Source organism: Balaenoptera musculus, chromosome 17, assembly GCF_009873245.2.
Source record: "Balaenoptera musculus isolate JJ_BM4_2016_0621 chromosome 17, mBalMus1.pri.v3, whole genome shotgun sequence".
NCBI classification, from domain to species: domain Eukaryota; kingdom Metazoa; phylum Chordata; class Mammalia; order Artiodactyla; family Balaenopteridae; genus Balaenoptera; species Balaenoptera musculus.
Window position 1 is genome coordinate 4,847,328 of NC_045801.1, and position 26,063 is coordinate 4,873,390.

A 26,063-nucleotide genomic window follows, 5' to 3' on the forward strand; every position below is an offset into this window, starting at 1 on the left:
CAATCCACCTGTTACTTGTAAAATAAGGACCAGACTCCTTACTCCTACGAGGCCCTCAAGTTCATCCATATTGTGGGCTCTCTCTTCCTGTCTAACCTCATGCCCTTCCCCCACTTCCTCTGTTCACTCTTGCTGCATCCGCGTGGGATCCAACCAACACCTGACCAGACTATGCCGCCCAGACTCCTGGGCCTTTGCTCACACTATCCTCCCTACTTAGGTTGACCCACTGTCTCCTTTTATGAAGAAGCTCAATTCACATTTTCCAGCATGCAACCCACATGTTTTGGTAGGAGAGCCAGCTGTCCTGTACCATGTTTGTTTCCCAATATTTTGAAAATCCCATAAAGACAAAGACTGGTTCACTATTATAACTGATCCCCACTTTCCCTCTCTCTAAACCTTGGCCCAGTATAGGGCTTTGCACATAGGATATGTCAATCTACCATTTGTAGGACTAAATAATATTGAAATTGTGTTTTTTCACACCAGTTCAAACGGTCGATGAGAGTAATAGTCTTTGTCCTGCTGCATTTCTGATCTATTCTCGATTCATTTTATGAACACAATTCATTGACTGCGAAGTAGCCAGGATGCTAGCCTTGGGGATATAGATACTTATAAAACACAAACTCTTCTCTCCAGTGGGAACAAGCCATGCCCACATGGATCATGGTATGGTGGTAGATGTGTTACACTACATGTGTGTAGAGGAGACACTAGGAATTTGCAACAGAGAATGTCTAACTTGCTGTAGCGTGTGAGACAGTTGCCCAGAGGAAGGGAAATTTGCGCAGTGTCTCAAGATGCAAAGAACATGTCCAGGTAAGGAAGAGATTCATTCTTCACAGTCTTTGTTCTAATCCTTGACCCAATCATAAATTTCACTCAGAGGATGAGATGGTGATATCTAAAAGCTCCATGCAGTTTTTAAGTAAGTGTCTCAATGGTTTACTCCATGATAATGTTAATAATGATTATATTCATTTAACTTTGTTAAAACTGCATGGAAGATTTAAACTGTTTAAAGAAAATAAAAGGCCAGTCCCCTTTTTTTTTGTTTGGTGTATATGGAAATTGAATAATATATCATATAGCTTTCTCAAAAGAGCTGTGTTACAGGCACTTATCCCAATTATGCATATTGGGGGGGGGAGAGAGAGAGAGAGAAAGAAAATAAAGAAAAGAAGGAGGAGGAGGAGGAAGGGAGGAGGGGAATGAAATAGAAGAGAAAAGGGACTAGGGGAGAGAATGAGAGACATAATAGTTTACCCTCAAGAAAAGTAAGAAAAAGAAGGTCACGCTTTGGCACGCCTCCATCCTGCTATAAAGACCAAAGCGACCTGGGAGCCTCTTGTGGTCTGAGTGCCGTGTACGATAATTGCCCTGGTTATGGAGCTCAAGCTTGGCAGTGTGTTTCCCATCAGAAAGCAGAAATCTGTCTTCCCCATGTGTCCATTTCATATCAGAAGTCTACTCTGAGTTATGGCTGCGAGGCCCACTGGTTACTATGAACCTGCCCACCCAAGAAGAAAATGTATTCAACTAGGAAAAAGGCATATTTTTTTTTCTAACTGTCCGAGGTCTCACAGCTGGCAAGTGTCAGTGTCAGGATTGGAAACCAGGGCCTCCTGGCTCCAAAGCATTCTCTATACTCTGTAAATACTGTACACAAGATGGGTAAATGTTTTAATATTTGTAAGTGGTAATTAGTCAAAATGTTTTTTTACTAAGTAAAAGGTAAATCAGGAAGTATAATCTTTGGCAGCTTTTGCATTAGTGTGATGCATTTCTGACACTGATAATCCGGTATTAGGTCAAACCTCACAGATTAAGGGCACAGTCTCTGATACGATTGTCCTTCCTTCACAACTCAGCCGCAAGCTCAGGGGTTCTCAGGCCTCCCAGACTTCTGACCAACTGGCTACCAATCCGGGGATTCCCATGACCCCCTCAGGCTTGATAATTTGCTGGAACAACTCAGAGAACTCAGGAAAGGGATATACTTATGATTTCAGTTTTATTAGAAAGGATACAAATAAAGACCAGCCAAAAGAATAGACTCATAGGGCAAGGTCTGGAAGGGCCCCAAACATGCAATGTTTATGCCCCCAGGACTGGTATTCCTGGTATATGAATGTGCATTGCCCACCGGGGAAGCTTAGTCAGTCCTCCATGTCTAGAGTTCATACTGCGTTTCATAATGTAGGCATGATTGATTGAATCATGGGCCACATGATGGAACTCAATCCCCGGCCCATCTCTCCTCCCCAGAGGTTGTACCGATGTCACCTGGTTCAAATCCTCAGTCAACTAGTCACGTGGTTGGTCTTTCTGGCATGGCCAGCCCCCGTCCGGAGTCACCTCCTCTGCACAGACTATCAGAGGACTCACCATGAGTCACCTCGTTATCATTAGCTCAGGATCCACCATGAATAACTGACATTCCTATCACTTGGGAAATTCCAAGAACTTAGAGGATATCTCCCAGGAAGCAGGAACAAAGTCCAGACAGACTCTTTATTATACAATCAGGCATTTGGGTAATTTGTGAATGTAGATTTTTTTTTTTAATAACTTGATTTATTTTATTTATTTCTTTTTGGCTGCGTTGGGTCTTCATTGCTGCGTGCGGGCTTTCTCTAGTTGCGGTGAGCAGGGGCTACTCTTCATTGCGGTGTGCAGGATTCTCATTGCAGTGGCCTCTCTTGTTGCGGAGCAGGGGCTCTAGGTGTGCAGGCTTCAGTAGTTGCGGCATGCAGACTCAGTAGTTGTGGCACACGGGCTTAGTTGTGCCACGGCATGTGGGATCTTCCTGGACCGGGGATTGAACCTGTGTCCCCTGCATTGGCAGGCGGATTCTCAACCATTGCGCCACCAGGGAAGCCCCGTGAATGTAGATTCTTAAAGTATAACACATTTTTTTCTTTCTTTTTTTCTTTTTGTAGGGCATAATTTGAGTGTGTACCCTAGTTTTGATGTTCCAGCAACAAGTCCCGCAGTACTGAATCTAAACGACAGAGAGGAGAACCATATTGTAAATAGAAAATCATCTTTGAGGGAAGACCTTGTCTTGCCCACCATGAAACCACCCCAAATGGACTCTAATGAAGAGGTTATTAGGTGTCCAGGGCCAAATGAGAATGTCACCACACTGAGTCATACGGACGTGTGCTCGGAATCTCAGGTGTATCTGACAATTGGTGAATTCCAGAACAAAACAGGTTTGCCTGAAGATGAATGTCAGACTGGCCAAAGGTCTGATGTTGGAACGCACCCGCCGACAGATGAGGACCTGCCCAGGAGGAGTCCTGGTCCAGAGGATGGCCAGGCCCCAGCACTGACCTACATTGACGTGAATTCTAGCAATAAGAACCCCTGCAGAGCTGAACCCCCAGTGGTCACCAGTACCCAGCACGAGAGTGGGTGCTCTCAAGATAACTATGAATTAGACAGAACTGAGCTAAGCGAAGGGGTAGCAGGCGGAAGTCATCGCAATGCCATCTCTTCAGAGAAAACCACACCCCATGAGTTAAGTACTCTCGGAAAGGGAGCAGACCAGGGGAGCAAGATGGTGCTGAAGCTCGTCCCCTCGGAGCCCTGTGATCCACTAAACTCTTTGTTGAGGGACCCCTTGGATGTCAAGGCTTCCCCAAAGGACCCTCACACAGAGGAGCAGGAGGAAGTGTCCGTACTCTCTGGGGTCATCAAGAGATCCTCTTCCATCATCTCTGATTCGGGCATCGAGAGTGAGCCAAGCTCCGTCGCCTGGTCCGAGGCTCGAAGTAGAGCCCTAGAGTTGCCGAGTGACCGGGATGTCTTACACCAGCTGGTTCGAAGACATGCCCTACACAGGAACTCCTTAGAGGGTGGACACACAGAGAGCAATACGAGTTTGCCAAGCGGGATCCAGGCCTCTCTCACCTCCATTAGCTCTTTGCCTTTTGAGGAGGAGGAGCGGGAACTGGCCCTCACCAAACTGACCAAGTCTGTCTCTGCGCCCCAGATCAGTAGCCCCGAGGAGTCTGCTGAAGATGCAGACTCCCTGCAGCAAGGCGGAGGTCTTTCTGAGACTTCAGCTGTGCCCATCAGGAGCACGGATCCCTCCGGACACCGCCTTCAACTTCGCAATGCTGGGGTTCACCATTCCCTTGTGGAGGTGGTTGCAGATGCTGACAGCCAGCAGGGCCCTGGTTACATAGATATCCCCAAAGGTAAAGAGAGTCAGCTTGATCCTCAAGGACCCTGTTGTCTTGATGGCAGGACCGATAACCCTCCAGGGGTTGAAACCAAAGGTCTGACTTTAAAAATACCACGCATCCCAGCCCTTGAAACCCCTAGGTACGGAGCTTTTCCTACAGAACTCATGGAGACCCCAAAGCGCATGCCTGAAGACCCTAATGCGGGGAAAAGAGCTCTTTCCAACAGCAGCATCTTGGACGTTGAGCATTTCACCCATCATGAGGTGCCTGAAGTGAGTTGTACATCAGCTGCCCAAACCATCAACCGGGATTCAACAGATGAGCGAAGCAGCTCACCTGGCATCATTGATGATACAGCGCTTAGTAGAGGACCTAACACCTTCCCAGAGGATGGACCTGAAGCAGGCACTGTGTGCTCCACTGTGACTGACGCCGTTCACTCCCAAGCTACAGAAAACCAAGAGCCAAGGGCAGGCCCCTCCATCATGCTGTCCCACGTGACCTCTGCAGAGACCTTCTCTCTGGACAGCCTGAAAGCTGTCGAGGTCGTCAACTTATCCGTGTCTTGCACTGCCACCTGTCTCCCTTTCTCGTCTGTGCCCAAGGAGACCCCTGCCAGGGCTGGATTCTCTTCCAAACAGACCCCATTTCCCATCACTCATCAACCTTTGGGTTCCTTTGGAGGTGTTCCGAACCATTCCAGCAAGTTGGAGGAGGAAGTCAGTGAAAGGATGTTCAGGTAGGTTTGCTGGTGGCTTACCTACACAAGCACCATCTTTTAGATTTTTCCACATATTTCTCAATTTCAGGCATACTATTTCAAAATTGTGAAATCAGTTATTTTCTGGTTTAAATAAAGTGTTATATTCTTATCATACAAGTCAGGAATGTAGAATAGTGTAAAGAAGTAAAAAATATCATCAATAAGCCCATCTCTCAAATATAGCCCTTGTGTTAAGTTCATCTATACTTCCTATGTGCATCTCTACGTATATACTATTAATTTGCAAAAGTAAGAGAATTCTTTACAAACTCGAAGTTTTTTCCAACTTAATATATTGGAAACATCTTTATATGTTTATAAATCTATTTTTGCATTACCATTTTAGTGTAATATTCCATTGTATAAATGTACCATGATTTTGTTAACAAAATCCTTTAGAGATAAACCATGAATTTATTTTTCAGTTTTTCTTATGATGAACAACTATCTTATGAGTGTCATTGTACCTCTGTCTTTGCACACTTCTTTAAGAGCCTTTTGGGAATAGGACTAATCAGATTTTCTTCCTAAGCCCCTTTTGTGTGGTTCTTAAGTTTATTGTTCCTTTTGAAATGCCAGAATCCATCCCTTTATCCTTGTCTTGGGTTTGTATTCATATTACTCCCTCACCTATAAACTATGTATTTGATTAAGTATAGTATGGAATCATTTAATCAAAACATCCCATATCATTCACCTGTTCAAAAAATGCTGAAGAGTTACACATTAATGTTATCCCCAAAAGAAATTACACAGGCAGGTAAACTTTGGATCCCATGTTTTAGAAAGACCATTAAGTACCCATTATATGCCCATGTCACCAGTTTAACCAGTGCATAGCAGGCACTGTCCAGTGCCTGGCCAGTGTTGTCCTGGTTGTAATTATGCTCTCAGTCTAACAAGGAGACAGGGAGATGACAGAAGCAAATGAGGGCAATTGAGTAAATCGGGATGATTCATGTGTGCACAGCTGAACCAGAAAGAGAAGGACCTAATTTGGCTGTGGGGCAGTGAGTGTGAACAGAAATGGTGGCCAGGAGAAGCTTTTTAGAGATGATACCTAAGCTAAGGAGAAAACATGAGACATCATGTTGATGATAATGATGGTGATGATGGTATGGCTGGTAATCGATCACATCTTCTTTTTCACATTTAATCTGTTTCAAGTACTGTTCTAAGCATTTTGAATAGATTATATCACTTAATACAGCAAGGCAAAGACAACTTTATGAATTCGATACAGGTGTTATTCCCCTTTTACAAATGAGGAAACTGAATGCAGAGAGGTTAAAGCAGTTGGTGCACAGCTAGTAAGTGTCAAAGCCGAGATTCTGACTTTGGAAGTCTGATTCCTGAGTCCGTGGTCTTCGCCACCTTGTCAGGTAACCAGGCAAAGAACAGGATAACCAGGTGGGAAAGGAATTTCAGACAGATAGACCCAAATGCACAAGGGCATGGAAGTAAAGACAAGAGGCATAATTCATGCAGGGACTTTATGAGAAATGTGTTCTTCTTGGAGGCTAGCTGATGATGCTGGAGAAGTAGATGGAAGCAGGTTAATAAACTCTCACTCTCGGAAGATCGCTTAAAGATTGTGTGGATCCTTGGAGCTGGAGGGAACCTTAGAGGTTCTATTCAATGCAGGAACCACATCTGCAGAACCCAAATCAATACAGCCCTTGGTTTTCCTGGGTCACTTTTCTGCCTCGTTGTTCAGAACAAACCTTCTTTCACTAGCGTCTCCCATGAGGTCCCACATTCAGCCTTGGTCGCTTGGCAGATACTTCCTCGTAGTTGTCCATCACTCCTGCATCCCAGCTCAATGCATCTCCTGTTCAACATGGAATACACAGCTCGGCTCGTGATTAATTAGTGTATTCTCCAGTTTTTATCAGGCCAAAGAAAAATTTAAAAAAGAGCTGAAGATTGATGGATTTCTGTACAGTGACTTATCTGTACTAGCTTCTGACATACCGTATTTCCCACCAGAGGAAGAGGAAGAAAATTTGGAAGATGGGATTCACCTGGTAGTCTGTGTCCATGGCCTGGATGGTGAGTTCTAAAAAGGTTTCCTCCTCAAAGTTTTGCGCTATAGACGAATTATCATATTTATGAATTAATCTAGTTTAGGGACTTGTTCAACAAATGTTCAATTAGTGACTGTGGAACATTAGTAAGTATGCTGGATCTAGGAAAATGGCATGGCTTTGCTCTCAAAGAAAAGATCTCTCTGGCAAAAAAATATGTTGAGTTAACGAAATACACGAATGAATTAATGCAATGAAGGAATGAATGGAATGAAGAAATCACATCCACTTTATACAGATTCTAATGTATGACTAAGGGTCAGAGGAGTGAAAGGGCTCCTCTAGGGCTTCAGTGGTGATGAGTAGCAAAACCGGTGGTCACATTCTTCTTATGATGATCAAATAGGGAATGGTGATGGGCTTCACTTCCATGACACACTCTTGTTAATATCCTTAATTTTCCTCACTCTTGGGGCTAATGCATTTAATTGTCCGCATCAACTCCTGGCTATATGTGTCGCCTGCCAGGATGCTAAGTCAACAGGTCTATTTAGTGAAGTGTCAAAGAATCCAGTGGTAGATCATCCATTCCAGATGATGATATGATGGTGATGATGATGATGGTGATGATTATGGTGATGGTGATGATGATGATGATGTTGATGATGGTGATGGTGATGATGATGATGGTGATGATGATGATGATGATGATGATGATGATGGTGATGATGGTGATGATGATGATGATGATGATGATGATGATGGTGATGATTATGGTGATGGTGATGATGATGATGATGATGATGGTGATGGTGATGATGATGATGATGATGATGATGGCCAGAATGTACACATCACTCACCAGGGGCCAGGGACCATTCTAGATGCTTAACATTTATTAATGTGGTTGATCCTGGCAATAGCCCTGCAGAGTAGCTGCTATTATCACCCCCATCTATAAGTGGGGAAACTGAGTAAGAGGACAGCTAAGTAACTTGTATAAGGTCCCACAGCTAATGCGGTTGAGTCAGGATTAAAACCCATCTGTCAGGCTCCAGAGCCCATGGTTTCATTTTGCCTTTTACCAACAAGCTCTCATCTCTCCCCCAACCCGAACCTCCATCCACATCCCTCAGTCATCTTCTTAAAATCTTACTAGGTCTGGTCATTCCATCACTGGAATGGAAGCTCTTTGTACCTCTCAGAAAATAAAATAAAATGAGCTGCTATTTTAGAAAGCTTAGAAAATTCCCAGCATAAAATATTCTTTATGTCTGACCCTCTTCATTCTCATTTCCTGCTTTTTCTGCTCTCCCCTCTTCCAATTGCACCAGTTCACTCCCATCTCCACGGACAGGGACCATTTCACACCACTGTGTCTTTCTCAACACTGGATTTTCTTTCCGGTGAGCTTTCCTTTCTCTGCACTGACTTCAGTGCTTTGCAAATTTCAGCTGTTCACACATTCCCTTCCCCTTATTTATTCTACCCATGTACCTTGTACTATAATTTCAAAATTTGTACTGAAATGGGCATACTTTTTGAGTGTATTTATTAAAAAAAATAAACTTCAAATCACACCACAAATTAAATACTAGACTCACGTGCTACACACAAAGAGTAATACTAAAAATAATTAATATAAACAAAATAAGTTTGCTGAAGTTTGACGTGTGCCATTGTCGGAAGACTTTTTTGAGCTTGACGCTCACTTTCTCTTTGCAAAAATATTAAGCTGTTGAAAACATGCTTGTTTTTAACTGGGGCTTCCAATCAGAAGGATTTCCAGAAAGACAAAGAATAACGTTCTCACTCATCCTGTGTATTTTTAACACAGGATCTATGGCCTTGCATGACCAGTGTGCATCTCTTACTTACCTGATATTACATCAAAATGAGATAAGCCTCTCAATCTCTTTGTGAAAATAAGAAATCTGGTCAGGCCACAGACTCCATCCTGCAAGTGGGAGAAGAGGGATGCTATAAAGACAGGCCAGCTTCTCCAGTATTTGTGCTGTGTCAGAAAACGGAGCCGCCAATCACAGCATTGTCACTTGGGCATAAAATCATCAAAAAGACAACCATCACAAAGCACACGTTTCTTTTGAAGGTGATTTCTCTAGTTCAACGTCCATATGTTTAAACTGCAGAGTTTTACAGGACCCATTGGTTACATTTCACTTCCAAGGCTATATTGATATTAACAGAGAACTGAAGAAATTGGTAATGGTTATGGATATTTGCCCAACTCTTCATATTGTGCCCAAAACCCAAGATTTATATTCTTGTAAGTGTCCTCAGTGGAACACATTATCAAATCATATTTTTTGAAAAAGTTTTAAGTTGCAGAAAGTTCTCTGTTGCTCAACAGCTGAAGGAGAGGGGCCCATTGTCATCCCTTCCTTAGACTCCTTAAGCTAAACAGAAACACTTGATACATATATATTAAGGCCACAACCTAGAATGCCATTAGGTAACTTTAAACAAGAACAGGACCAAAGAGCAAACTTTTACTGTCAGAAATGAAAGGAATGAACAAAATTTAACTTAGTACAAAATAGAAACATTTTCTAAAAGAATAGGAGTATTTTATAACTGTAGCCCTGCATGTATGAGCATGTGCTCTGACGGGCCATCGTCGTGGGTCACCCTTCTATTGGGTCATCCTTGAAAATTAAGGGGAAGACAAAGTCAAATATCTTTAGTTCTCCCATATTCTGTGTGGCATTTTCGTCCTCTTTGAATCACTTGGTGGTTTCATAAAGACGGGTGTAAAATTGGTAGTCAACTATATCACTTAGAGTTTCCCAGCTGCTTTGAAAGGATGGTTACATGGTAAAGTAGGTCACCTATATAGCCACATAAGCAGCTTCGGACCTTCAGCTCTGTAGGGATCCCTTTGAGGAATAGATTAAAACATTCATTAAGCTACCGCTGAACCCCATGGCCTGCATGAAATTTACCCCTAACCATACTTGAGCATGAAGCTTATTCTGTTATATCAGAACTATTTTCCACATGATTTTCACTTCAGGGATGCATTCTGTGTGTTCTTTGTGTCTTTGCTATTGGCAGCAGAGCCTCAAGTCCTTAAGCTCTTCTTCCTCTGCCCTGATGGTCACTCTGGCAGCTGGTACCCATGGAGCTTGCCCTTGCTGACTCTGGTTCCCAAGGGAGATTCTTACTCTGTTGTACATAACTATGCCCCTGTTTGAGGGACTTGCTTGCTGACAACCTGTAAATGGCAGAACTAGTCCTTGTATTAAGGAAGCGATTTGAGAGGGGACTTGTAGGTATCACGTTGTGCCACATCAGTGTGTCATCATTAAGTGACACCACTTGCAGAATGTCCTGAGTAAACAGAATTGGCTGTCAAAGAAGGGAGAGGCGGCGTGCCTTCAACCGTTCCTGTGTACAGAATGTTCACAAGCCACATATTTATAGATCAGGGAATAATCCCACTGAGGGAGGACTACCAGAAAGGCCCTGACCCTGTGTGGACGGGAGGAGGGGGCAGCGCGGGGACCAGTGGATTGGACACGTTTAGTTGTTTTTATTATCAACTTATTGAAAAAACGGGAAATGGGAGGGGGACCGGAAAGGAGTAAGAAATAAATCCCTTGTGTGTCAGCTATTGTATGATTAATTGTGGATCCGCGGTGGGGTTATCTGTCTTTTTTAGGGAACAGTGCGGACCTCCGTCTGGTAAAGACTTTCATAGAACTGGGGCTCCCTGGAGGAAAACTGGACTTCCTAATGTCTGAAAAGAATCAGGTATGACAACAAAAGCGTCAGAACCGAAAGAATCCCTGATTCGTGTCTTAGATGAGCCTCCTAAAGTCACCATGATGGTTTATGGCCACACAGATGGGAGGGGACTTTACCAAGGGACACTGGCCAGGCACTTGGAAGGTCTGGAGAGCTCATTTTCTTTTGGGAGGAGGAAATAGTAAGAAGGGGGGACATGTGAGTCAGGTGACTGCGGCTTTTGACCTCACAGGTCATAGGTTGGGTGACAGCTCAGAGCATAAATGATTGGGCATCCATGGGTCTGTCCTGGGGAAGGGGTTTGTCACTGGCATCTATGTAACCAGTGGAGCTGGATTATGACCTTTTCGTAGTCAGAGGTAAACTATGGGGCCTTTGCCATTTCAGGTCTGGAGCCTTAATGGGATGTCAAGGTAGATGAGAACTGAGAGATTCCATGGCCAAGAGGTGGGGCTGTGTGGAATGTTGTCATTGAGCCCCATTCCATGGGACTTGAGATGGATGAGGCTAAGTATTCTTTGGAGGCATAGCACTGCTTATAACTAAAGGGTCCCATGACCACTGACAATGGGAATCGTACAGAGGATAATCAACAGGCAAACACTGGAAGGTGCAGTCTCATTCCTCCTCTCTCAGTGGTCCGTCCTGTTGCCTTTTCTTTGACACCTGCTCTGTACAAGGCGTGTACTCCGCAGGGTGAAGGGGTATAAGTGTGATGAGGAAAGAGGATCGCTTTGAGCATCTACGATGCGCTGAGCAGTTGGCGTGTTTCTTCATTTACTTTTCCCAACCGTTCTGTGAAGTGTTGGCACCATTGTCGCCTCACAAAGAGGGAACCCACAGTCTGACCTGGAGAGCCACGATCGGGGCTCCTTTTCTTGATGTCGAATACTGATTTGTACGCTAATGTCAGGCGTGGGCATGCCCCCAGGATGCCCGGTGGTGTTTAGTGGAGGAAGATGGGCTTGTGCACGGGGCCTGGCCTGGCACCACGCCCTCCCCAACACCCGTTCCCTCTCTCCCCTTCCAGATGGACACGTTTGCAGATTTTGATACCATGACCGATCGGTTACTGGATGAAATCATTCAGCACATCCAGCTGTACAACCTCTCCATATCGCGAATTAGGTAAAAGGAAACCACAGGTAGTTAATGCTGGGGGGAGGGGTGCCATTTTTATGTGTTTGCTGTGTACAAGTTCAGCATGATGCCGTCTGTATACCGGTCTGGGATAAGTTAACTTGGGACTTTTAAGGGGATAGATTACTTTCAGAACAGAAGTGGGTACCAGGGCTGCTTGACACGCCCATATCTGTCATAGCAGGTGTGCAGGAGAATAAACACCGTGTAGCTCAGTAGAAAGAGAATTGGACTTAAACAAATATCCTAGGTTTTAAATTCTCATTCTTCTAACACTCACAAGTTTGTGTCCCGATTCTACCATATAACCTTTAACAAGCTTTCTACATCTCTGAGCCTCGGTTTCCCCATCTATTAAGTGGGACCAGCCCTGAGGGGATGCGTCGCCTGCCCCGTAAAAGGGTTTCAATCAGTGCTAAGTGTGTCCTTCCACTGTTAACAGGCAGCTTGGCGTAAATGTTGAGATGGTTAAGGTGATAGTCGGTAGCTTGTGTTTCTCGGTCACTTGCAGATGTGGACATAGTGGTGAGTCCTCAACATCCATGACCCCATTTAGGCCTCTAAGATATCACTTCTTTATTCAACAGGTGAGGTTTCAGAGGCTACAGAGTTAGGTAAAAATAAAAGGACGCACACGAGAAGAGCTAGGCAGCTAATATAATATATAATATAATAAGGTTTTGATACATAATCATTTAATTTGAAAGTGATGATGTGTCGAATCCGTAGATCTCTGAGCAGCAGTACAGCTGGAGCAGAGCACGTGCTGTGGGCCGAGAGCAGGCAACTCACCAACTGTACTGAGTGAACGAGGGATGAGTAAACTTGGAGAGGCAGGCAGAAGTCGGGACATGAATGGCCTCGTAAGCCAGGCTAAGGAGCTGGGATGTTACCCTGTGGATGACCAGGAGGGTTCAATGCTCCAATGTGAATGTCAGAAAGAACCCCCAGGTGCACTGAGGGAGGCGTAGAGACCAGGACTGGGGGGAAGAGGGCGCTCTAATAACACCAAGATGCCCACACTTCTCTTCTGACCACACTGGGCTCAGAGCTTCCGTTCACAAAGGCCCCACCTCGGGCTTCACGTGGCCAGCGTTCGGAAACCCGATGGGGATGAAGTAGTGGCCCCCCTTCTCCCTGCCGGTTCCCCTAAATCCCATGGGAGGTGGAGGGTGGCTCGCCCCTTGGTGCTCCTGGTGCAGCACCTTCCTGGCAGCCAGCCTCCTGCTGTCGCTCACGTGGACGCCTTCTGTCCCTCGACAGCTTCATCGGCCATTCTCTGGGCAACATCATCATCCGATCGGTCCTAACGCGGCCCCGGTTCCGGTATTACCTCAACAAACTCCACACCTTCCTGTCGCTCTCCGGGCCGCACCTGGGGACCCTGTACAACAACAGCACCCTGGTCAGCACAGGTAAGACTCTCCCCAGCCTCGTCATTCCTCAGAGTTCATTCAGGACCCAGGGGAGGGGGAACCAGAGACAGATGCTCTTCCTGATGGAACCTGTGGCTTTGGAACCTCTTCACAGCGTGAGACGGTGGAAGGAGACCTGGGCTCAGAAAGATGTTATTTTGTTTGTGAGCTGAATGAGATTAGACAAGATGTTTCCCAAGGTCTCTTCTGCTTCAGTTTTCTGTGAATAAAAATAAATAGTGGTGTGGAAGAGAGCATGGGTGTCTGTGCATTCAAGCTGTTGTAACAAATTGCCATAGACCGGGTAAGGGGGGATTTGTAAATAACAGGCATTTATTTCTCACGCTTCTGGAGGCTGGAAAGCCCAAGATCAAAGCACTGGCAGATTTGGTATCGGGTGAGGTCCCGCTTCCTGGTTCACAGACAGCCGTCTTCACACTGTGTGCTCACCTGGTAGGAGGGTCAAGGGAGCCCCTGGGGTCTCTTTTATAAGGTCACTAATCCCATTCACGAGGGTCCAACCCTCATGACCTAATCACCTTCCAAAGACCACACCTTCAAATACCATCACATGGAAGGGTTTAGTTTTCAGCATGTGGATTTTGGGGAAACAAACATTCAGTCTGTAGCAATGGGCTTTGAATCATGTCACTTCCATGACAGGCTTATGGTTAAGTTCTAACCCTGGGACTCGAGGAAGACTCTGACCAAGACATTTCATCTCTATGCTACTTAGTTTCCTTACTGGTAAAATGAAGCTAATGTGTATATATTTGTGTATAAGTATGGATACATGTATGATGTATGTGTATGTATATATATACATATGCCTATCTGTAAACATATATATGTGTATATATGTGTTTGTATGTGTTTATATATGTCTATAAACATGTACATTATATATATACATATATGGGGGTGTGTATGTGGGTGTGAATGTGTGTGCCATAGAATTGTTGACGATTAAACAGGAGAAGGAAAAAAGGAGTTATCATGTATGGAAGGTGACCTATAGCTGGATTCTAAGCTTCTTCCTGGGATGACCACACAGCCACAGCTCCAAGGCTCTCACGGTTTCCTCTGTGTTGTAAGGGAGGGACATCATGGAGGGTGAAGCAGTGAGACTCCATGAATCTTGGAAGATGAGCAGAATTTCCAAGACAGCGAATGCTAAGACGAGTTTTCTGTGCCGAAGAAATAGTGTATTTAATAACCTAGAGCTCGATGGAATCTGGAAACCACAGGTGGTTCTCTGTGACAGAAACACAGGGCGACCTGCAGATGCAGGATGACCATGGCAGTCTCAGCAAGAGCCTGGTGATGATGAAGAGCCTTGTGTGACGTGGTGGCGCTAGAGTTACCCTGTAGACCATATAGATACGACTAATGGGGCGGCGTCTGTGGAAGTGACATGATTTGACGTAGACAGCCCAAGTATTATAGGTCATTGGGGTTTGTATAATCGTGAACAGTTTATTAAGTTACATTCCTAACAAGGAGTTCACTAGTAGTTCCCGACTGCCCAAATCGATTTCGTGTTATTGGGGGTCACCCCAGTAAGCGTCCCCTCCATGCCCGCCTCCCAGCTCTCTGCCTCTGCCCCCCTGTACCTGACCCGCACTCAGGGCCGACTGGGCTGCTTGTTTTCCTCACAGGGGTGGGCCAGATTTGTTTGCTTTTTGTTATTGTAGGACATCCGCTGGGAACATGAGTTATTTGACACAATGATACATAACTAATGGAAGTCCTTTCCCCTGTCAAGCTGTCTTTCCTCACAAACCAAGGAAGCCATTTTTGAACAGAAACAAATGATTTGACCCACATTTTTTCACAATAATAAAGTAATTTGGCAACACTATTAAGAGTTGAAAAATGAGACATTACCAATAATCCTTCCAATCTAGCATAGCTAGAGTGATTTTCTATGGTTCACTCTCCTTATCTTTGCATGCATGCACATTTACATGGCAGTAATCATAATATATATAGACCCCGTGTCTTGCTTATTTCCTTGCATTTTTTAAATGGATCTTTATTGGAGTGTAATTGCTTCACAATACAGTGTTAGTTTCTGTTGCACAACAAAGCAGATCAGCCGTATGCATACACATGTCCCCATGTCCCCTCCCTCTTGAGCCTCCCTCCCCTCCTCCCTATCCCACCCCTCTAGGTCATCGCAAAGCACTGAGCTGATCTCCCTGTGCTATGCTGCTGCTTCCCACCAGCCAACTATTTTACATTTGGTAGCATATATATGTCGATGCTACTCTCACTTCGCCCCAGCTTCCCCCTCCCACCCCATGTCATCAAATCCATTCTCTATGTCTGCCTCTTTATTCCTGTCCTGCAACTAGGTTCATCAGTACCATTTTTTTTTCTATAACATTTTTTTTTTTTTTACATTCCTTATACATGTGTTAGCATACGGTATTTGTTTTTCTCTTTCTGACTTACTTCACTCTGTGTGACAGACTCTAGGTCTATCCACCTCACTACAAGTAACTCAATTTTGTTTCTTTTTATGGCTGAGTAAAATTCCATTGTATACATGTGCCACATCTTCTTCATCCATTCATCTGTTGATGGACACCTAGGTTGCTTCTATGTCCTGGCTATTGTAAATAGCACTGCAATGAACATTGTGGTGCATGTCTCTTTTTGAATTATGGTTTTCTCAGGGTATATACCCAGCAGCGGGATTGCTGGGTCATATGGTAGTTCTATTTTTAGTTTTTTAAGAAACCTCCATACCTATCTCCATAGTGGCTGTATCAATTTACATTCCCACCAACAGTGTAGGAGGGTTCCCTTTTCACCACACCCTTTCCAGCATTTATTGTTTCTAGCTTTTTTGATAATGGCCATTCTGACCGGGGTGAGGTGATACCTCATTGTAGTTTTGATTTGCATTTCTCTAATAACTCGTGATGTTGAGCATTTTTTCGTGTGCCTCTTGGCCATCTGTATATCTTCCTTGGTGAAATGTCTGTTTAGGTCTTCCACCCATTTTTTAACTGGATTGTTTGTCTTTTTGATATTGAGCTCTATGAGCTGTTTGTATATTTTGGAGATTAATCCTTTGTCTGTTGTTTCATTTGCAAATAGTAGTCTTTGCTACTCCAGCTTTCTTTTGATTTCCCTTTGCATGGCATATCTTTTTCCATCCCTTCACATTCAGTCTCTATGTGCCCCTAGGTCTGAAGTGGGTCTCTTGTAGACAGCATATATATGGGTCTTGTTTTTGTATCCATTCAGCCAGTCTGTGTCTTTTGGTTGGAGCATTTAATCCATTTACATCCAAGGTTATTATCGATATGTATGTTCCTACTACCATTTTCTTAATTGTCTTGGGTTTGTTTTTGTGGGTCTTTTTCTTCTCTTGTGTTTCCCGCTTCGAGAAGATTCTTTAGCATTTTTAGTAAAGCTGGTTTGGTGGTGCTGAATTCTCTTAGCTTTTGTTTGTCTGAAAAGCTTTTGACTTATCCATCGAATCTGAATGAGATCCCTGCTGGGTAGAGTAATCTTGGTTGTAGATTTTTCTCTTTCATCACTTTAAGTATATCATGCCACTCCCTTCTGGCCTGCAGAGTTTCCACTGAAAGATCAGCTGATAACCCTATGGGGATTCCTTTGTATGTTATTTTTTGTTTTTCCCTTGCTGCTTTTAATATTTTTTCTTTGAATTTAATTTCTGTTAGTTTGATTAATATGTGTCTTGGTGTGTTTTTCCTAGGGTTTATCCTGTATGGGACTCTCTGTGCTTCCTGCACTTGGGTGACTATTTCCTTTCCCATGTTAGGGAAGTTTTCCACTATAATCTCTTCAAATACTTTCTCAGACCCTTTCTTTTTCTCTTCTTCTGGGACCCCTATAATTCGAATGTTGGTGCATTTAGTGTTGTTCCAGAGGTCTCTGAGATTGTCTTCAATTCTTTTCATTCTTTTTTCTTTATTCTGCTCCTCGGCAGTTATTTCCACCATTTTGTCTTCCAGCTCACTTATTCCTTCTTCTACCTCCGTTATTCTGTTACTGATTCCTTTTAGTGTATTTTTTATTTCAGTTACTGTGTTGTTCATCTCTGTTTGTTTGTTCTTTAGTTCTTCTAGATCTTTGTTGAACATTTCTTGTATTCTCTCAATCGTGCTTCCATTCTGTTTCCGAGATTCTGGATCATCTTTACTATCATTACTCTGAATTCTTTTTCAGGTAGATCGCATATTTCCTCTTCATTTATTTGATCTTGCAGGTTTTTACCTTGTTCCTTCATCTGTGACATATTTTTTTGCCATCTTATTTTATTTATTTAATGAGTGGGATTGTGTTCCTGTTTTACTGGTTGTTTGGCCTGAGGCTTCCAACACTGGAGTTTGTAGGCTGTTGGGTAGAGCTGGGTCTTGGTGATGAGATGAGGAACTCTGTGAGACCTCACTCCGATGAATATTCCCTGGGGTCTGAGGTTCTCTGTTAGTCCAGTGGTTCAGACTGGAGCTCCCACCACAGGAGCTTCCCCCTGACCCCAGGCTCGTGAATCAAGATCCTGCAAGCCATGTGGGGTGGCAAAAAAAACAAAAAAAGTAAAAAATAAAATTAGACTAGGAAACTAACAGATATGTCAGAAAGAATGTAAAAATAAAAATATAGATGAATCAACAACCGGAAGGTACATCAGTACCACAATAGTAAAAACGAGGAGGAGGGAAAGGAAAAAAAGAAAAAAAAAGGGTGGGGGGAAAGGCCTTGGCTGTGGAGGGCGGGGCCTAAGTAAGGGTTTGGGTGGTGGGTGGGGCCAAGGCTCAGGACCCACAGGGCTGGAAAGGCGCTGGGGGCTGTGGGGGGTGGGGCTTAGGCTCAGGGAACAGAAGAGACCCAGGCGTGCCCCCCACTCTGGTTTCAGAGGGCAGGGGACCTCACCTGGGAGCCTAGCAGGCTTCCTGGGCTGGAGTGGGTGGGGCAAACGCCCTCCTTTCCTCTCCTGCTTCTCGGGTCGTGGGTAGGGAGGGCCCCTCCCACCTGCCTCTCCTGATCTCCCCAGCCTCCCTCCTATGCTCCCAGGACCAATGCGGCTTGGGGGGGGGTGGGCCTTGGAGGGCAGGGGATGGGCCTGAGAGCTCAGCAGGCTCCCCATGCCCGAGTGGGCGGGGCAGTCGCCCTCCGCTCCTCTCCGCTCTTCCCGGAGAGTCCCTCCCGCCTGCCCCTCCTGATCTCCCCGGCCTCCCTCCTATGCTCCCAGGACCAATGCGGCTAGGGAGGGGGGTGGGCCTTGGAGGGCAGGGGATGGGCCTGAGAGCTCAGCAGGCTCCCCATGCCCGAGTGGGCGGGGCAGTCGCCCTCCGCTCCTCTCCGCTCTTCCCGGAGAGTCCCTCCCGCCTGCCCCTCCTGATCTCCCCGGCCTCCCTCCTATGCTCCCAGGACCAATGCGGCTAGGGAGGGGGGTGGGCCTTGGAGGGCAGGGGATGGGCCTGAGAGCTCAGCAGGCTCCCCGTGCCCGAGTGGGCGGGGCAATCGCCCTCCGCTCCTCTCCGCTCTTCCCGGAGAGTCCCTCCCGCCTGCCTCTCCTGATCTCCCCAGCCTCCCTCCTATGCTCCCAGGACCAATGCGGCTTGGGGGGGGGGTGGGCCTTGGAGGGCAGGGGATGGGCCTGAGAGCTCAGCAGGCTCCCCGTGCCCGAGTGGGCGGGGCAATCGCCCTCCGCTCCTCTCCGCTCTTCCCGGAGAGTCGCTCCCGCCTGCCCCTCCTGACCTCCCGGCCTCAGCAACACTGATCCTGTCTGGCCTCCACTTCTCCTCCCCCCTAGGTCCCCCTACGTCCTACCGGTTCACTTTGGGGTTCCTCCCGTCTCCTTGGGGGTCAGAGTCCCCCACCAGCAGCCGACAGGCGCCCTAGTTGTGGGGAGACGCTAACTCCGCGTCTTCCCACAGCGCCATCCTCCTTGCATTTTTATCAAATTCATTTCTTTGTGCTTGTGACATAATACTCATACTCATCCGCGTTAGTGTCAGCATAACCACAGTAAATGGATAGACTTCGAAATAGGCTGAATTTAGCTTTTTGATATCCTAAATGGATCTGTAAGGAGCGTTCTTATATACTTTCTTTCGGTACTTAGGACAGTTTCCTTAGGCTAGATTCATAGAAGGGGACTGAAAAATCAAAGGGTTTGGATAGTTTCATGACTCCTGAAGCCTGTCTCATAAGATTTTCTATCCCCGCTACCAGTACATAAGAATACAAATGTCCCTCTGACATCCCAAGGATTTGTTAAATTGCCTAGCACGCTCTCATTTTTAAGTTAGCTAACAAATCACAGTTTAATGTTAATCTTTCCCCCATTCTTTTTTGCTTTCTTTTTGTTTGATGCGTTTGATGTGGGTTTTGCTTTGTTTTCGTCTTTCTAGGCTTGTGGCTCATGCAGAAATTGAAGAAATCCGGGTCCCTTTTGCAGCTGACCTTCAGGGATAATGCTGATCTGCGCAAATGTTTCCTTTACCAGCTAAGCCAAAAAACAGGTGAGTGGATCCCCTGCAGCACCCCAAGACCGCGATGAGTGAGAGATGGAGAGCCAACTCCTGAGACCCAAATTAGAGTCAAGGCTACATTGACTCACTCACAGAAGGATGTCATCATGAGCTGCTTTGCTACACAGCCTCCTCAACTCATGGAGAGGCCACCAGCTACCCAAGAACTCAGCTGCCCCTGGACCGCCTCCCCCCGCATGGCCTGGGGATGGTATCACGATGAGAGGCAGGTGTGTGCAGTGTCACCTCTACAGCAGAGCTGTAACCTCCACTGCCCACCAAGCCTTTAATGTCCTAACTGCACAGGCCCCAAGGTCTATGTGCCAACTCCCAGCTCTTTCAGCCAGGTGCAGATCCACCTACGAAAAGGGCAGGCGGACACTGTCCATTTCTGTTGGCAGTGCAAGGGGGGATGGGGGTCCCTCTCGCAGGCCTGAGATCACACCTTCACCCGCACTCCGTAATGAGGAAGCACACATAGATGTCGAAGACCCTACCTGCCACGGGAGTGAGCAGAGCACAGCAGTGACCTCGTGTCCACGGAGAGAACAGAGAGGCTGCCCGACTGTCCCGCTCAGTCCTGCTGAGCAAGCCGGCCTGGCCCAGGGTCTGTCTCATGGTCCACAGTCTTCCATTAATTTATAAACACTGACTCTGATGATATCTCTGTCTCCTCGAATGTGAGTCTGGCTTAGCCCTGGGCTGACCATAACCTTGGTCAAGTTCCTTACCCACGTGTGTCTCTGTGTGCTACGTTGAGGGTTATCCCCCCATGGGGAAGTGAGGAAGGAGGCTTGGGCAGCGGGGCAGTTGGACCACAACGTGGTTGCCCCAGACATCTTAGCGGGCCCCACCCTCTGGGAGCTTGGGAGCCGGGGTGGCCCTACAGAGGTATCCTGACGGAGGGCAAAGGGCTGGTCTTTACACCCCCTGCCCTGTATCTGCCGGTCACTGAGTCCAGCCAATCCCCAGTGCATTATGGTCTTGGGCTGTGATCTTGGGTGACAAGACTCACGTCAGTGGAGGCATCCCCCGCAGGGTCCCTGGGCTGAGAGCAGGCCGGTGGAGGACCTGGGCGGAGCACTGCAGCACCTGGAGATCCCTGCTGGGCTCTGGGGACTGAAAGAATAGGCTGTGATGCTTCATTTAAAAGATCCCTGTGCCTCAGTGTGAGACTGATTCCAGGGAGGCGAAGCTACCTGCAGGGAGATGAGGTCGGAGGGTGATTTCCTCAAGCAGCGGATATGACCGAGGCCGGAATGAAGGGAGCCGTGGGGTTGAGGAGGCGGAGCAAAAGACTAGATTTACTTCCTTACGGACTCCCTAGGACTCCCAGCCCAGAAGGGCATTTCTGTTACTTCCGTGTTGTTTATCTCTCACTGTTCAGAGTAGCGAGCTGTGCGTCTCCTTAGCTTCCGTGGCTGATGAGGACAAAGCCATCACCTTTCCTCTTTCAACCTCCCAGACCAGAAGGTCCTTATGCAGTGACTCAACCAGTGTGTCTGGTGTCTTCTCCCTTTTCCTCTCTCTGGGGCAAGTTTGTAAAATGTATGCAAAGCAGAGGCTAAGATGAAACTACCTGGGTAAAAAAGCACCCTTCTGGCTTATTGCAGGTCTGCAGTATTTTAAAAATGTTGTGCTGGTTGCTTCTCCCCAAGACCGCTATGTGCCATTTCATTCAGCCAGGATCGAGATGTGTAAAACTGCCCTCAAAGACAGACACACAGGTGAGCCACATTTCTTTTCCTTTTTTCTTTCCTCTTTTCTTTTCTTTCCTATTCTCCTTCTCCATCTCCTCCTCCTCCTCCTCCTCCTCCTCCTTCGTTTCAGTGACTTTCTGATCTAAAAGCAGAAGGAAATCATGAAGATGCTGTACCCATTAGGGCACATCAGCCGTTCTGCTCAGGACTAGGAGCCCGACACACACGCAGCATTTTTCTCTAGATTCTGCTGCTGAGTTCTGCCCCCATCTCCTATCCGTCTTCCCTCCTTGCAGGACCCGTTTTCGCGGAGATGATCAACAACCTTCTCCGCCCTCTGGTGGACGCCAAGGACTGCACTTTGATTCGACACAACGTGTTCCATGCCTTGCCCAGCACTGCCAACACCCTGATTGGCCGAGCAGCTCACATCGCTGTGCTGGATTCCGAGCTCTTCTTGGAGAAGTTCTTCTTGGTGGCAGGACTCAACTACTTCAAGTAGCGGCTTTGAGGGAGCGGCCTTGGGGAGCTCGCCAGAAACGTTGAAGATCCGTAAGAGCTCTGGCTGAAACATCCTTTTACAGACCTCTGTCATTCCAGGCTGGAGCTCAGAGAGGAAGGCGCTGAGGGATGGAGGGTGGGGTAGGACCAGACATTCGAGGTGCTTCCATTTTGGAGATTTGGGAAAGCTGAACCAATAGTGTAAAAGACAACAGACTTTGCCCGAACCTGTCTAGCCACCTGGAGTCTCGTTCAAGATGCTTTCTAGGAAAACTCTGAGAAAATAAAGAAACAGAATACTTGGAGTTGGTGAGCCCACCTTCTTAACTACCACTGGCTCACAGAGAGATCACTCCAACTTAACTAGATTTGTTCGGTGTGTGACTAGTTCATAGCTTTATCATTTTTGATGCACACAAGCATTTCAGAACTCAGGTTAACCTCTGTGCAGAAGTGGAACATATTTGTGTAAATACAGTCCTTAATAGATTCAGATGTGCCACTTGTTCAAGACCATGTGATGCCCATATTCTCATTCTCTCCTCATGTTTTCTCAACAAGGGGCAAAGGAATGCTTTGTAAACTCCAATTTTATTTCATAACAGCAGTGGGTGGGGTGATTTGAGGTATGGGGAGAGGCAGGTGATGCTATCAGTAAATGCAAGTTTGTTGCAGAGAAGAAATAACTGGTGAACTGGCTGCTCTGCCTACTTCTCCAGATTTTTCTATGCGTAGCCTTGGTCCGCACATTACTTCCGTGATTGCTGAAATCTCTGTCTGTGGTAGGGAAAATTGACTGAGACTAAACCTAGCAGAAGGGGGCACTGAGATGAATGCACACGTGTGAAGCTCCTGCTGATATACTTCCAAAGAAATGCTATGTTAGCATTTGATGCACTTGCAAAAAATTAAAACCATTCATATGGCCAGCTGCTTCTCCTCTCCATGGAAGGGGAAAGACATCTAAGTGGAGGAGTGCTGGATTTAAAACCTCAGGGGAGCTCTAAGAAGGGTGCTGGTTATCTTTCACTAGAAATGTCTTCTTGCCTTAGGAAAATAAAGGGCTAGGAAAGGTCACCACTGATACAAACCAAGAGACAACAGGGACAAACGTGAGATCAGAGATGAGAACAACAGCCAGATGGAGGACTCAACTTAAATTGTGATCGGTAAGTGACTGAAGGGGAAGTTTGGAAAATTACCAGGGTGTTTAATACGGTCCCAAAGACTGAGTACGCTCTATGAGTTAAAGGAAGACTAGAGAATCAGTTGTACCGAAGGAATGCATGACCCAGGACCATAGGGACAACTAACACGGGAGACCCATCTTCTGGAGGCAAAAACTCCTGCTTCTGCAAAATTTGCTTCTAAAAATGTAGAAACTCATCTAGGACCAGATTCGTGGTCCCAACCCCTGGACCAGAACCTTGGTGATGACCACCAATGCCATGGTAATAAGCCAAGTGATTCTAGACTCATCTGAGAATTTTAGGTCCTTGCATATTAGCAATGCGACTTTGGAAAACAAAGTAGACCATGGGGATCAAGTCCAGGTGGGCAGCTTTGCAGGAGAGCAGACTTATGCAATCCTTAAGAAAGGAAAAGGTGGGGAGGGAGTTGAAAGACAGACTCCCACACAACAGATGTAGGGTTTCTGTGGGTCTTCTTCAAACTTTCATTGTATCTTGGTCTTAACACGTATGGGATCAGTAAGTCCTCTGGTCACTCTCCCACTCGGTATTTTTCCAGCTTTCCGATGGGCATAGACTCTGGTTACTTATGAACAAGACCAGTCTGCTATATAACCCAGAGGGAACATGCTTCCTGCAGTGCAGCCTGTGATGTTGTGTTTCTTGGTCCAGATAAGTGCCCAAGCTCAGTGCAGGACCATACGTTTGTAGCAGCTTCTCCTTTTTGGCCAAACAAGGAGCCCTGCCCCTCCGGTGAGCATTTCATTTTTGTGTTCCCAATGCCCATCAGCAAAGTTTGTCATTCCCTGGTCATTTGAAAGACCGTGCAGCCAGCGGTTATGGGGCCAGGGTGAATCAGTGATCATCGTCTTTTCCAATAACCAGATGCCATTTTTAACTTCAATATGCTGTCTGGACATAGAACTAATGGCAATAAACGTCCAGCTGCATGGTGCACCTCTTTTTTATAGGGGTGCTCTGCTGTCTTTGTAAACCCTATCTGGCCTCTGAGCATCTATTGTAATTGTGTAGAAAGTACATCTCTATATTGTAAAGAAGAGTGTCCAGTGTTACGTGTCATGCCTCATTTGAAAAGGCTTTTTTATGTCTCTTTCTATTGAAGTATAGATATATAATGTATATATATATACACATAAAAATATATACATAAAATGTAAAACAGGGACATTCTATTATTGACTATAAAATTATAACAAAATGCCTGCCAAGATAATAATAGGTCTTCATCCTCAGCAGACTTTCTGTTGTTTTGTTTTTATGATTTGTTAAGTTTCTCAGAACTAGTTAGAGGTAAAAATGAGTAATATTGAGATGAGCTGGAATTTGTTGTTCATGCGCCAGATGCACCCAGAGAAGCAGATGTAAATCTAAAGTGACCTTGGGGCAAAATAAATACCTCCACGGCAGGTTGAAATCAGCTGGAGTGTTGTGCACCTGGGGAGAAGGTGGACAGAATAGATTCCTGTTAGTTTCTAGAGCCCACAGGTATTGACTGAGCAACTTGCATCTGTGCCAGGTGAGAGCACAGGGTAAAATGCAGAGTCGCTGCTCTCAAAGGGCACGAGGAAGATCCGGCCTTGTTATTACAACATGATATAATGAGGACTTTGATGAGGCACAGGCAGGATGAAGGTGATTCTAGAAGTCCAGTCTTCATTGCCTGGAGAAAGCTGGGAATGAGGCTTTGAAAGGGAGACCTGGAAAATGAGATGCTTACCTTGCACAGCCTGTTGCCACCAAATGCACACGTTCATCAATTCATTCATTCATTCAACAAATACATATCAAGGGCTTACTGTGTGCTGGAAATGTATTGGTAAGATTCAGTAGTTCATAGTTTAGCAAGGAACACAGCCAGTCAAATGGGAAGTTAGAGCAGGTGGGCACCATGGAGGTGGCAGGGATCTGATGGGGGCCCAGAGGAGAGACATCCAACCTACGCTGCAGATGTGGTGTGGCGTGTGGTCCGGAAGGACCTCGTGGAAGACTTGATATCTAAACCCAGACACGAGGCTGAAGAAGAGTTGGCTGGGTGAAAGGTGGGTTGTGGGGACTCTCAGGGAGGGAACGGAATGAGTGAAAGGTTGAAGATGAGAGAGAGCTGGGAGCCTTTTGTGCACTGGACAGGCAGATGGAGAATCCATTTGGGCATTTACAAGAGTGACGGAAAGGAGGTGTGAGAAGTCAGCAACCATGCGGGGATTTTCTTCTCCCATCAGGAGGAAATTTCCATTGTTAACACTAGTAGGAAAATTTCTACTCGGTAATGAGGGTCCCGTGGGAGACCAAGGTTCACCCCTGTCATCACATCTCTCTCCAGGGTTATTGAATTGAAAGCATGCTCTTAGGTATTTACAAGCCCCCAAATGTAATTGACAATTTTTGTCTTTTTTTTTTTTTGCCACGCTGTTTGCTTTGATTTCACAGAGTTTACTTCTAAGCATTGGCAATAACCAGGGCTGCCATGTACAGCTGCACAGGTTGTATACAAAAGAAGAGTGGTCATGGCAATGAACACATAGAGGAATGGTGCTTTCTTACCCCATTCTTACAAGGCGTCCATCCCGATATCCTTAGGAAGGATGATGTCATTCTTTAATTTATAGAGCCAAGCACCATGTGCTAACATCTGGATCAGTTTTTTTTCTCCTATTTTTTTCATTCACTTTTTCTTTCCATGTTTTAATGAAAATCTATTTTGTGTTGGGTATTGTACTAGACTGTAGAGATACTGAGATATTATTATACATCATATATTTCTAAACACTGAAAGGATCTGGGACAACCATAAAACTTAGTGTTTTATTTTTAGCTGTTA

The 26,063-nt window shown here is 45.8% G+C and overlaps 1 protein-coding gene across 1 annotated transcript in view; it reads left to right on the top strand.

Moving 5' to 3' along the window:
• The window catches only part of FAM135B (family with sequence similarity 135 member B), a 174,657-nt gene extending 152,455 nt beyond the window's left edge, over positions 1–22,202 (top strand). Inside the window, exons 12-19 of the mRNA XM_036829855.1 lie at positions 2,949–4,941; positions 6,851–7,017; positions 10,675–10,766; positions 11,791–11,888; positions 13,164–13,315; positions 19,714–19,824; positions 21,447–21,560; positions 21,830–22,202. Of these exons, the coding sequence (XP_036685750.1) occupies positions 2,949–4,941; positions 6,851–7,017; positions 10,675–10,766; positions 11,791–11,888; positions 13,164–13,315; positions 19,714–19,824; positions 21,447–21,560; positions 21,830–22,035 (2,933 nt within the window). The 3' untranslated portion in view covers positions 22,036–22,202. The remainder of the gene's footprint in view (positions 1–2,948; positions 4,942–6,850; positions 7,018–10,674; positions 10,767–11,790; positions 11,889–13,163; positions 13,316–19,713; positions 19,825–21,446; positions 21,561–21,829) is intronic.
• Positions 22,203–26,063: the final 3,861 nt, after the last annotated feature.